Source organism: Pangasianodon hypophthalmus, chromosome 20 (assembly GCF_027358585.1).
Source record: "Pangasianodon hypophthalmus isolate fPanHyp1 chromosome 20, fPanHyp1.pri, whole genome shotgun sequence".
NCBI classification, from domain to species: Eukaryota; Metazoa; Chordata; class Actinopteri; order Siluriformes; family Pangasiidae; genus Pangasianodon; species Pangasianodon hypophthalmus.
In genome coordinates, this window is record NC_069729.1 from 5837616 (window position 1) to 5850737 (window position 13122).

Here is a 13122-nt window from a genome sequence, read left to right on the forward strand (position 1 = left end):
GTATAAATGATCTAAATTAGAATGAAAGTCATGAAAACTGTAACCTCAATCAAAATGAGACATCACTAACAAGCAAGAGTGTCAGTCTGGGCTCTAAGGAACCCCAAGAAACAAGATACCCAAGAAAAACGCATTCCTTCCACACTGGCCTCATTGCCCATGTTGTCAATTTTAACTGTGTTTTTGTCCATGTCAAGGCTATAAAACAATTCATGCTTGCCACGAGAACACCTGTGTCCAAGAGAGAGATTATCAAGCCAGCAATGGGTGTCCTACTCAAAGGTTCAATCAGCACGACAAAATCACAGTCATGCCTCTGCTAGCCAGCGCATATGTCAGAACAATTCATTCAGAATGTTGAACCAGACTGACAAAATGTCACCTTAGTAACAGTGTCAGGAAAATATTACGGCTGCCGGTAACCTGCTCGTTATAGGTTCACAAGCCAAGCAGAATGCTGAGTTGACCAATCACACTGACCCATGCTTTAGAGCCTGGTTGTACAGGTGATAAATGTGAGGGTTTGCTGCAGCACTTTCATAATACATTGGATTATTCATCAGACTGAGTCAGCGAATGACTCACAACGTAGGCCCTGTTGCTATGGATAACTGTTTCTACATGAATATCAACAGCGATTGGATGATATCGTAACAGTTAAAATGATAAACAAGATATGATAAATAAGACCACAACTCATATTACCATATTGAAATAGAAAATGAAGTTGAAAGCATCAGTGGTTTTAGACATGAAAACAAAACTCTAAGTTGCATACAACTTACAGAAATATGCAGTATGTTTGGCTAATTTTCAGCCTGAGAGGTACATCATAAATTATTGTGAGTGTTTTTCATTTCATTTACATTCAACTTGAGTATTGATTTAAAACAACCTTCTTAATTAGCAGACTAAAATTTTGTGAAGGTCCAGCTACATAAAATTCCTTGCTTGCAAATATCCGAATAAGCAGCTAACATGACTGAACAACTAATGATTAGTTTATAGCTATACATAAGGCACATCAATTATTATTAGTTATTATAAGTTATTATTAGACTCACAGATGTGTATTTTTTGTGTTTATTTTGTTTATTTTTTGTGCGATTTGATTGTAAGGATATTAGAGTTCTCCTAAATTGGCTAGATGGGAGCTACTTTTATTTCTTTCTATAAGATGTTTTGTGAACCTTTCTACTTGAATGTTTGTACTTAAAAGTAGACACTAAAATTGTAAAATTAATTGAAAGGATGACACAACAACACACATTTACAGTACATATAGATAGCTACTAACTTTTAAAGTAATAACAAGTTGGAACAAGTTAAAACAGTACAAAAAATGAAGCTTAGTCTATTTGGACAGATTGTATCTCTTAAGTATACCAGGGTCTAGACAAAGTAAGTGGCAATGACAAATATGAGCTAAAACTGAGCAAACATATTGTGTTCTCCTGCACTTTTTTTGTTTTAATACTTCATGGTGTGCTGAATATGACTGCAGGGGCTGGGAGGCTGGCTCTGGAGATGAAATGGGGGATGACTGCAGGAGAGGATGGGAGGGAAGAAGAAAGACAGGCAACAAGGGATGATGAAGGGCTGATCTCTTTTACTCGTAAGTTCTGCTGATGAGATGGATATAGGGGAAGAAGGAGCTGTGTCACAGAGAAGAATGTGGACTGCAGGCTGCAAGTCGAATAATAGTGTGAAATAGGTTGTTTATTTATTTATTTAAAAAAAAAAAGGAAAAATGAAGGAGAGTTAGTGATACAGTTTACTGGCAGTGTCGGGATATGACATTCTGCACTAGAATGAAGTTTTAAAACTGTTTATAAATCTCGACTAAGATCGACTCTAAAAAAAAAAAAAAACTTTTCTTCCCTGGGAAGCCGTAATCTCTGGAGGCTTCTCAGTTCCCAAATCCTTCATTCATCTTCAGTAACCATTTTATCCTGGTTAGAGTCACGGTGGATCCGGAGTCCGAATCCACTGTGATCTAAGCTTAAGATTAAACCCTGGACTTGAAAGCTGTGACCTGGGAATGCCACCTGCCACAGTCCATTCCTGCTATATGTAAGGATTAATACACTTCAGGATGCACTGTTATAGGATATTAATCAACAAGAGGGTGGTGTGATGCATTACCACCCCGAAGTTCATTATATTCCTATAATAGTACGTCCTGAAGTGTTTTATTCTTCTTATACCACAGCAATTTGTCAATGATTACAATGTTTAATGATTGATGCTATACTTTTTATCCATTTATAGTCACATTTAATGTTGTGGAACATTCGCAAAACAAGTTAGTTCCTGATATATCTTAGAGCAGCTTTAAACACTTGCTTCCTCTACAGCCTTTTTTTTTCTCTATCGTGAAGTTAGTAAAACAAAAAAAGCTTGCATGCTGTATTACAGAGAAATGGAAAGTCCTCCCTTCTTTTCTGTGGTGGAAAGACTGTTAGTAACATTGAAGACTCCTTCCATAATGTTAAATAAACTTACCTTACACAGAGCTTATCATGGCAACATTTTTCTTTGCTAAATAACAACACGTTTTTAAAAATCAATTTATTATCAGAATTACATTATGTGGACTGCCCACCATACAATAAGTCCCAGTTAATGGGCTGTTACTATAGAAACAACAATGTATTAGAATTAATATAATCCCATGATTTTGCCTTGCAGCTGGAACTACTGTCAGAGCTTGCTGTTACAGAAAATTAATCAGCATCTTCTGACCAATCAGATTCAAGAATTCAACAGCGCTGCTATTCATTGTATAATTAATGTAAACAAGATTAATAAATCTGTTTATTTCAACAGCATTATAAGCATGTTTTAATGTCACTTTATACCACAGCGCTGTTGAATTCTCCAATCTGATTGGTCAGAAGGTGTTGATTAATTTTTTTATTAGTAGTGCCAGTAGTAATTCAGTTCACAGGTTTATATATATGTGCTCATTCTAAGACATTACTTTTATATAGTTCATTAACACAAACCAGTCTTCTTGTTCATCCCTCTGTCTCTCTCTCTCTCTCTCTCGCCTGCGTTGGATATAAAAGAAAAACAGGGACACACTCTGTTCATCCAATTATGTCTCATTCTGGCTCTTTCCTACATTTCAGCATGCACCTTGCCAAAATTATGTTCAGAGAATGGGCTAATATCTCACAACAATGGCAGCAAAAGCACTGGAAACTGACTTCCAGCAGAATGCCTAATAAAAAGATTTATTCTGCTGCCAGGCCAACAAACACCACGACTGTGACAAAGGAGGTAGCAGAAAAGGAAACCAGAACAAGCCTGATGTGCTGTAGGATGCCACAGATGGTGAGGGTATGTAGGCATGCACCATATAGATTGGCACACAGACACACACACACACACACACACGCACATTCAGCGAGTGTGTATTAGCTGCCTTGATTGCCCTAAGCTCCAGAAGAAACAGCCCAAGCAGCTGTATTTTATCTCTAACAGTTGAGGAGATGGCCATAAGGTCATCAGTAGGCCCACAGCTCTGCTGCACACATCTGGAAGTTATTGTTCCTCAAGAAAAACAATGTCACATTGAATACAGGCAGGAGCTTTCCTAGAATTTGCTATAGAAACATGCTTATTAAATATTAGTCTGAAATTAGTTTGTGCCTCATGTGAGAATTCATCCAAACAAGTGTGTACTATAGAAGGTGGGCGTGGTTTAGAAAGAGGTGTTTGGGGAGGAGCTAGTTATGTGATGTCTCTTTCTCTTTTTCTCCTAAACAGAACAGAATAATTATTACTATTATTATTATTATTACTACTACTTTTTACATTACTGCCTGACTACTGTGCAAAGGGCATGAGCATGAATAAAAAGCTCACATGTGCTCTTAGCCTGGGTCTTCTGTGTACGCTAACCTGAAACTTCCAAGCTGGTTGCATTTATTTTAATAGATTCTTTTATAATAGATATAATCGATTCTTAGATAATTGATTATACAATGCATCAATGTTTTTGAGCTTACATTTCCAGATCAGAGACGTGCATTCTTTTACCAGGGGTTAACTGATAACTGAACCAGTGCATAATTTTATGCTAATTATACAGCGTCTTGCATAAGTATTGCATAATTCGCAGTCCCTAGCTCTCAAAAATTCTTTGAAAATAAAAATACTGTGTCCTACTTGATGTTTTGGTTTATTTCATTTTAAACTGTTATGCCTACTCTCGCCAAACAGTGACACAAGACTAAGAATACTGTACTGTACAAGAGTACTACTTTAAGTAGATTTAATTTTTACAAAACGTGAAAACAGGGACACTGACGACCGTGACGATCTATACCAGGACCACTAACATTCTTTGCTAGCTCAATTAGAGATCACCAAACTTTGTAACATTGTAGAGATTTACTGCAACAAATGATGAAGAAACCCACACAGACATGGAGTGGACATGTGAAACTCTTCACAAACTGTAACCCAAGCTCAGGATCGAATCAGAGCCCCTGAAGCTGTAAGGCTGCAATGCTACCCACTGTGCAACCATGCCACCTTTTTTTCATTTTTTATTATCTGGTCACCATTGCCTTTTAGTTGCACATCAATCTTTGAAAAATAAATAAAGTGCAAACAATACGAGCAGAGTACAAGCAATTCTAAGAGACTTATTGGAGATGGATGAAAGATATTGAAGAGAAACACAGTCACAGTGGTTGATCCATTTCAGTTCAAAAAGCAACACACTAATATCTGGTGAACACAAGGCAGTACTGAAATCCCACAGCGAGGCTGCTCCCATATGCCTCAGCCAACTTCCTTTCCTCTTTTCTTTTTATTTTCTTTCTTGTCATAAGCTGCATTCGATTTCTAGCATCAAAGGTGAAAAAGACTTGACTTTTTCATTCAATATTATTTCACACTTTATCTCTAATACAGTAGGCTAGAATTTTGAGATCCTGTCCTTGGCAGTCTCCCCTTCTCAACAGATTGTTCTGCGTAAACGAAAAAAAAAATCTGTGTACTTAAGCTTCTGTAAACACATCTACTACATGTAGCAGCAGTTTCTGGTGCTACCTTAACAAAACAAGATAAGCTCAGGTGTGTTGCAAAGATCTGCACATGCATTTTAGCAATGGTGGTCATGTTCAGTGTGACTCACAGGCCAAATTTTGACAGAAAACTGTGTAGACATTGTGTAGAATGAGCAGGGTCACAATGACATATGCATAGCAGGGTAGTGTGACTACTGTTGTAGACTGTGCTTGGAAAACAGTTAGCAACAGCACCAACAGTTCAAGCTGATGTTTCTGAGTAACCATATTCTAGAACCACTTGTGTTTTTGACATATCCTTTTCACTGTTTTTTTTTTTCCACGTGAAAAATTGCATGTGCCATTAGAGCAGAGCACTGTCTGCTTGTCAACTTTTTTTTTTTGGTCTGAGGGGACTAGAAGTGTAATTAACTTTGAATTACTCATTCTATAACTCATAGAAACCACTTTATCCTGGTCAGGACATCAACTTTTAAGGCTTGTGAAAAACCCAGAGTAGTGGGTCATAACTGTGGGTTATAAAGATTCCACACTGCACTCTAAATCAGGCCTCTGAGTGAATATCTAATCAGCGGCTTGTATTGGCTAATATTATCATGAGACTAACAGTTCATCCAAAAGAACAATTTGTGTTAGGGAGCCGTACGTGGCCTTTTACACTGATTATCCTGTTCTAATCCCAAAGCCCATTTAGGACATTTGTTTGGGTGTGTGCTTAGGCATGTGTGTGTGGATGTCCTTCAGCAGCCTGGCATAGAGAGGCTTCTCTAAATGGCTGCACAGAAGGCAGGGACATGTGAGGGGTTAGGGACTCGGTGAGAGGAGCACATGTCCTCCTCCCTGGAGAAGCCTTAGTCCTTTCTTGCAGTTTGTCATTTCTGGGTCACTTTGGATGCAGGAATAGTCCCAATGCCGATGGGAAGGACATTTGCATAAACTAGGCACACACCAACTCGGATGTGTGTTGGGGTTCCAAAGGGGAATCAAATTTATAATCACTAGTGCTGCTTCACTTATCATCATCAAGCGTGAAACTTTCTGGCTTTGCACCAGAACATAATGCAGAACAGATGACCATGATTTGAGTCATCAACAATGAAAACTCTATGGTTTGCTAATAGAGTGCTGAAGCTTGTAGGGCCACGTTCAAAAGTGGCAACTTTAGCTCAAATGTCTGAAATGTCTACATTGTTTTGGTACAGTTGCACAATTTTTTGTATTATGTCCTCACTCCACCTCCTAACTCCACCTTGAATATGGCCCTTAGTTAATAATGTGACAGCTTTCTCATCTGGGCCCAGAAGATGGATTAGAAATGGAAGGAATGACATGAAGATGAAAATGTCAGATTTAAAGGCATTGTCAAAGAGCAGTCATGATGAAATATAGTCTGATTACTCATACGTTATGGTTGCAAATCATGGTTGCATCAGTATCTGCATGCCAGTGGATTTGCTCAGATAAGCACGAGCAAATGTGTCTAGGAGTGACTATTGTCTGGAGATTGAATTTCCACATTTACATAATAAAATTAGACTACGCCATTTGGTGTTTTGCCCAGAGTTAAACGTATGCTAAAAGCTCTCCGTTCAAATTAGAATGCCTTTCCAGGAGAGTGAATGATCAGATGTATGTGTGTGTGTGTGTGAGAGAGAGAGAGAGAGAGAAAGAAAATCAAACAAATCCATTGCAGCTGAGAAAATCAACTGATAACCAGCTGGTTGTTCAAATTGATGATTGCTAGAGCACAATTAATTATTGCTGTAGTGTCGAATCATGCAGGTGGCACAAACACATTACCTGGGTGGCAAGATTAACTTAATCACTGTCAATTACTCAATGCACTTTATAATTGCCATGTGCAGTATTGGTGAGAACTTTAATCCCAACCCTGTGATCCCTTAATGCAAAAGCACTTTCCCTCTGATTAAAAAAAAAAAACGCTAGTGCTATAGGCGAGACGCCCACATCACATATATTACTTCATTTTTTAAACCGCCTACAGACTTCAACTATGAATGTTAGGCGACATTTTTCCTCATTTTTTCCCCTCAGGCAATGTTTTGTAATGAAATTTGCAATTAAATATGAGGGATCTGTATTGGAATTTAATGCTCAAGAGATTCCAAGAGGATGAAGAGATGAGGATGATACAGACTTTCATTTTTTTATTTATTTTCTACCTTGATTTATCTAGCTTTTTTTTTCTTGCAGAACTAAATTTGAGTCTCACCTGGTTTACGAGGGGAGGACGTGGGTGTCTGGGGATGACCAGTTTAACAATCGTCTTCCAGATCTGCGTGTCTTTGCTTCCCTGAGCAGTCACCACGAACTGTATAGGCTCGGACAGGTTCATCACATCTTGCTCTGTGTACAGAGAGCCGTCCGGATGGATGCTGAATTTCGGGTCACTGCTCTCGAAGCTGATCCGCTCATTCACATGACAAGCCTCGAAGTTTACTAAACAGAATAAACAGACAGACGGAATTATGAGGGGAAAATATATATAAAAATGCTGAGAAATTATGAATACTTATTGCACTGAGTTATAAAACAGCAGATGGCCTTCTGAGTGAGTGAGTATAAAGCTGGAACATTTGGTCTTCATTGCTGCAAAAAGCACTCAGAACAATATGACAGAATTTGACAGCTTTGTCTGTTTGCGAGAAAAACTTGGCAGTGAGTCAGACTTATCAAACAAACCAAAAATAAACGCAAGATTAAACTCCTGCTTTACAACTTTTTCTTAAAATAAAACATCATGCAACATCATACTTAACTATATCTCATGGCAAGACCACCACTACCATATGAAGGCAACCAGGCCAAAATAAAACTTTGTACAACAGTTGAACAGCAATATGAACAAGCAAGGCTGTTGTGCTTGGATTTTGCTCTGTTCAATCTGAGTAAAGAAAAGTATGAACTGTACACAATTTACAAGTGTTGAAAATAAACCGAACACTGCTTATCGAGGTTAACCTACCTAACTACCCAAATGAAAAGTGCAACTAAATACACAAATATCCAAAATCCAAATCCCAAAATCCCAAAAATCTCATGGTTTCGCCATTCTCGTCAAAATTCCCGATGAAACAAAAGCCATATGCTCATGTTTTAGTTTCTATTTTAGTCCTGTCACTGGTTATTTCCTCCAGTGTGTGTACCTGCTCCGGGTTACCTCATTTATTAGGTTGTCTGTGTATATCTGGCTGGTTCTTTGTTTTTTCCTGTTCATTGTTGTTGTGTGTTTCTAGCCTTGTTTTCCAAGTTTATAAGTGGTCTTGACCTTCATTGTTTTCCTTTGTTTTAATTAGGGCTAATGCCTGTTTAACTCTGCCTGCCTGTATTCTAACCTCTGCAATGGACACTGATTATGATTCATGGATTACCTTCAGTAAAACATGCGCTAAGTTTATGTCCTGCCTCCCAGTATTTTACACAAACGTACACCCTACTAGCCACAAGCCATAACCAGGAAGGTTATGAGAAGGTATGCAAAATGAATACTATGACCTTCGTAATACAAGTTATTTGCATAGGTTATCACAAATATCACAAATCATAAGTACAAGGTTTTGCAAAGCTGGATATTGAATAAACAAAGGTAATCTGTTGATATCTTTAGGAGGGATGTGGAATGCAAACACACATACAGTAAGCACACACACGTGCACTCAGCTCTCCAAACACACACAAACACAGGAAGAGCTAGAGAGAGAGAGAGAGAGAGAGAGAGAGAGAGAGAGAGAGAGAGAGGAGGAGAAGAAGAAGGACTTCTCTCTGAAGACTGTCTTGACAAGGGCATCACCCTGTCCCCCAAACCACATCAAATATATATATATATATATATATATATAGTATATATATATATATTACAAGAAGTAGATGCCTAATAAATAAAAGATTTATTATGTTCCCAGTGCTATCTAGAAATCACAAAAGTCCAGAGCTGAGTTCTGCTGCTTTTTTGAGGAAAAAATAACCCTGAATCTCATGCAGTTTAAAAATTTACACTATTACGGGGCACAGTCTTCCTCAGGAGACTAATAGTCTGTGGATGAATATGAATCACATGCTTGGTTACACGGTGTGGCTGTGGGGCCTTGCGATTACTCCCATCATCGACAGCATGTGGTCCTCTCACAAACACCTGAAGAAAAGAGTGCAGGTCTATTTAGTCTGTTCAGAGAGATGTTCTCCCAGTCAGCTCCTGGTGGTGGTCCGGAAAAGCCATTCAAATGGTCAAATTCTTTTTGGTTTCATCTTTTTTATTAGGGAAAGCATTTATTTCAATTCAATGCAATTACAGCAATTTACATTTTCCATTAGTATACAATTTAACAAACTTAGTGGATAAAGTAAGGATAAAATAACATGGTGCTACAACAAGTTCATAATATTCCTAATATTCCTAATTCACTAGAAATAAATTCCCAGCCCTACAGGACATCTACCAAACTCGTTGTTCGAGAAAGACCCGCAGTATCACTAAGGACTGCATTCACCCTGATCATTATCTGTTCGTGACACTGCCGTCTGGCAAACGCTTCCGGTGCATCCAATCACAGACAACCAGACTGCAGAACAGTTTTTATCTCCAAACCATCAGACTACATAACAGCCAGTAGTCCTTCATCTAGCACTGTGACACTTTATTACTGCCACATCCGGACACTTATATATTTACTATTCAGATTTACTATGTACTATTTATTGTACTCGTATTTACTGTTCTGCCTTATTTACAGTAATATCACATCACTTTACTCTGCCATTGTACACCACAGTTTTATTTACCTCATTTACCTTATTACATCACTGCATCACCTCAACCACTCATGTCCAAATATTCTAATATTCATGTCTAATACGTGTTTGTACTGTCAATGTCTAAATCTGAGCCTCGTCACAAGCATTTTAATGCCCAGAGTACCCAGTGTAACTGTGCAAATGACAAACAACTTTTGACTCTTGACTAATACAGCAATCCCATTATTCCCGCCCCCCTCCCACCACAGTCTGGATGTTCATTTAAAAAAAAAGGGGGGGGGGGGGTGTCCATCAGGGGTTAGAGACTGCAGAGAGTTAAAGCTAAAAGATAGCCATCTTATTTTTTCCTATTTTAAGAACGGCATGGTGTCTTTAAGCCAATGAGATACAGTTGGTGGTTTAGAGGATTTCCAAAGAAGCAACAAACGGCGTCGAACTATTAAGGATGTAAATGCCATGATATCTAATTGCCTCATGTTGTACTAAGATAAATCCAAAGGCACCCCAAAAACTGCTACACCAGGACAGACATCAATTTTAGTTTTAAAAATTACAGACATAGTCATAAAGTAGTCCTACCAAAACACTGGACAAAGGAAGAACATGTAGCTTAGATTACAGGGAGACAAATTCAAATACAAATTCTGACATTTCTACTATATCTGCATCTGAAGACGCAGTCTGATCCAATCACTCAAACTACACTCAGAGGTGGTCTGGGATGCATATGGCCACATCACACTTGTAGTGTAAATGTCAATGCATCTTGATGAGCCCTGGACAGTAATAAATGACCAACTAATCGAGTGCATCATTGCCCTAGTCGGAAAATATGTAATCATTGAGGGACTGTCTGGAAATCGTGCTGAATGGTAGAGCTCTCTGCCGCTTGGCTAATGGATAAAGACATAGCTCTAACAGCAGAGACGAAAGCAGCTGCTTTTCATAGCTTTAGCCGTTGCCTCATCTCTCATTCGTTAGCAGACCACATGATTAAAACATTTGAAACAGTCCATACAGGTACTTGAGATATGCGTTCATGAGAGCCTTTCTCCAGCGGAAACGATGCATGAAATCCAACCAAATGTGGTCATTGGAGATGTGCTCATAATGCCAGGTGTGAATGGCTATGCTTCTTGGCTGTCCACTTGTGATCCAATCACCCATGACGCATCTTAATGCCATGTGAACGGGGCCTCTTTTGCATGTATCTCAACCAGAAGTAACTTTCTAGCATATAAAGTCTGGTTAAATGTTATCTCTTTACATATCTTTAAGGAGGACTAGACTGCACTAACTACTGCATTTGTTAAACTAGATGATGATCTCAGGAAGATAGTCTAGGCAAGGTTAGAAAATAGCCTAAATAAAAACATTTGAAGATGTTGATGGTAGGGTAAGAACCTGGCATCAACAGCAATGAATCAATGGACCCAACTTGCCTTGTGTCAACAATGCAGGCTGCTGGTGGTGGTGTATTGGTGTGAGGAATATTTTCTTAGCCAATATTGGGTCCAACCCCCAATACCAATCGAGCATCATGTAAATGCCACAGTCTATCTGAGTATTTTTGCTGACCATGTGCATCCCATTAAGCCAACAATTTACCCGTCTTATAATGGATACTTCCAGCATGATGATGCACCATGCCACCCAGATCCCAGATCTGAATCCAATACCTTTGGGAGCACCTTTGAGATGTGGTACATCGGGGGATTCATAGCATGAATGAACTGACAACTCTGCAGTAACTCTGCGATGCAATCAAGAGAGTATTTACCAGAATCCTAAAGAGATGTTTCTTGTGGAATCCATGCCATGAAGAATTTAAGCTGGTCTCAGAGCAAAATGGTGTCCTACCCAGTATTATTATCGTCTTCCTAATAACATGGCGGTGAGTGTATGTATTTTTCCTATAAATGGTGTGGTCAATTTTGGTTTCACTGACCATCTGTGTTGCATCCACACAGTGGAAGATGTGCTACATTATGCGTATGTGCTTTGAAGATTGAAGTAGAATTTACAACACAGGAAATGTAAAGCTTCCATTCGCGCATCTCAAGCTGTTCCCTTGAAAAAAACCAAACTGAGTATTCTTGCTTTAGGAGAGACAGATGCATTGTGTGTGCTAATGAAATATTCATTGACTTAAATGGAATCTCTGCTACAGGCCAAGAGCAGCCTAGATAATTCTGAGTTTCCTCTGACTATTCTGGATTAAAGGGAACAGCTTGTTTTAGAGAGTTTATCTCATGCTGATAAAAAGACAAAGTGATTCTATACATCACCCATCAGAGGATTCTTCACTAGTTAGTCCAAAAATCCTGTTGCAAGTCTTCTTTATCAAGCCATCAAATTATTTTGCTGCTCAGATTGTAACAGAACAACAGCTGAATAACTGACAGACTCTCGATTGATCAGCACTATATACTCAGCTGCTGCAGGGAGTAATTACATGTATGAAAATGTTTTGCTTGTGTTTCCAAGCATGTATAATCATCATTCTTTGAGCATATATCATTTTCATGAATGATGCAAAAACACCTTATGGTATTATGTAGAGATGCAATATTTCACAGATGCAGTATACAAGCTTTCAAAGTTTGGAGCACACAAGATCCAGTGCTCAGTGAAAAAGCAGATTAGCTACTTCAGTAAAACTTTAAGCAAATGTATTGTTCATAGTAGAATAAGCTTGTGCGATATAATGATTTGTCGCTCTCTACATAATATTTTCCAGTGATGTTTACTCTGATTATATTACCAGGCCAAACTCTATGCAGCTCCACAATTTAACACTGGAGTATGCTAGTAGACCCAATAATATATGTTAAAAATAGAGTAGCCTTATCCTCCCAATAAAAACAGTAGATGAGCCGATCAACATATAAATATGAAATGATTTGCACAGTGTTTAGAACTCTCCAATATTAACAAACACCACCTGGAAGCCTGCCCCTTTCCACAATCTCGTATGCTCGCGTCTGAACTCACTTACCATGCTCACATTCTGGCAAGGTAATTACAGAATGTTTCGCATTCATTAATGTAAAATAAAATATACCTTTGTACACTATATGGCCAAAAGCTTGTGGACACCTGCCCATCACCCATACGTGCTCCCATTCAAGATTTAGTTCTCCGTTGATGTTATAATAACCTCCACTCTTCTGGGAAGGCTTTCCACTAGATTTTGGAGTGTGGCTTTGGGGATTTGTGCTCATTCAGACACAAGAGCATTAGTGAGGTCAGACACTGATGTTGGGTGAGGAGGACTGGGGTGCAGTCGGTGTTCCAGTTCATC

At 38.6% G+C, this 13122-nt stretch overlaps 1 protein-coding gene across 2 annotated transcripts in view; it reads right to left on the bottom strand.

Annotated features, from left to right (window-relative positions):
• cdh4 (cadherin 4, type 1, R-cadherin (retinal)) overlaps positions 1–13122 on the bottom strand; it is a 397112-nt gene that overhangs the window by 292445 nt on the left and 91545 nt on the right. For both annotated transcript variants that reach the window (XM_026935538.3, XM_053227230.1), the window contains exon 4: positions 7279–7505. In XM_026935538.3, the coding sequence (XP_026791339.3) occupies positions 7279–7505 (227 nt within the window). The remainder of the gene's footprint in view (positions 1–7278; positions 7506–13122) is intronic.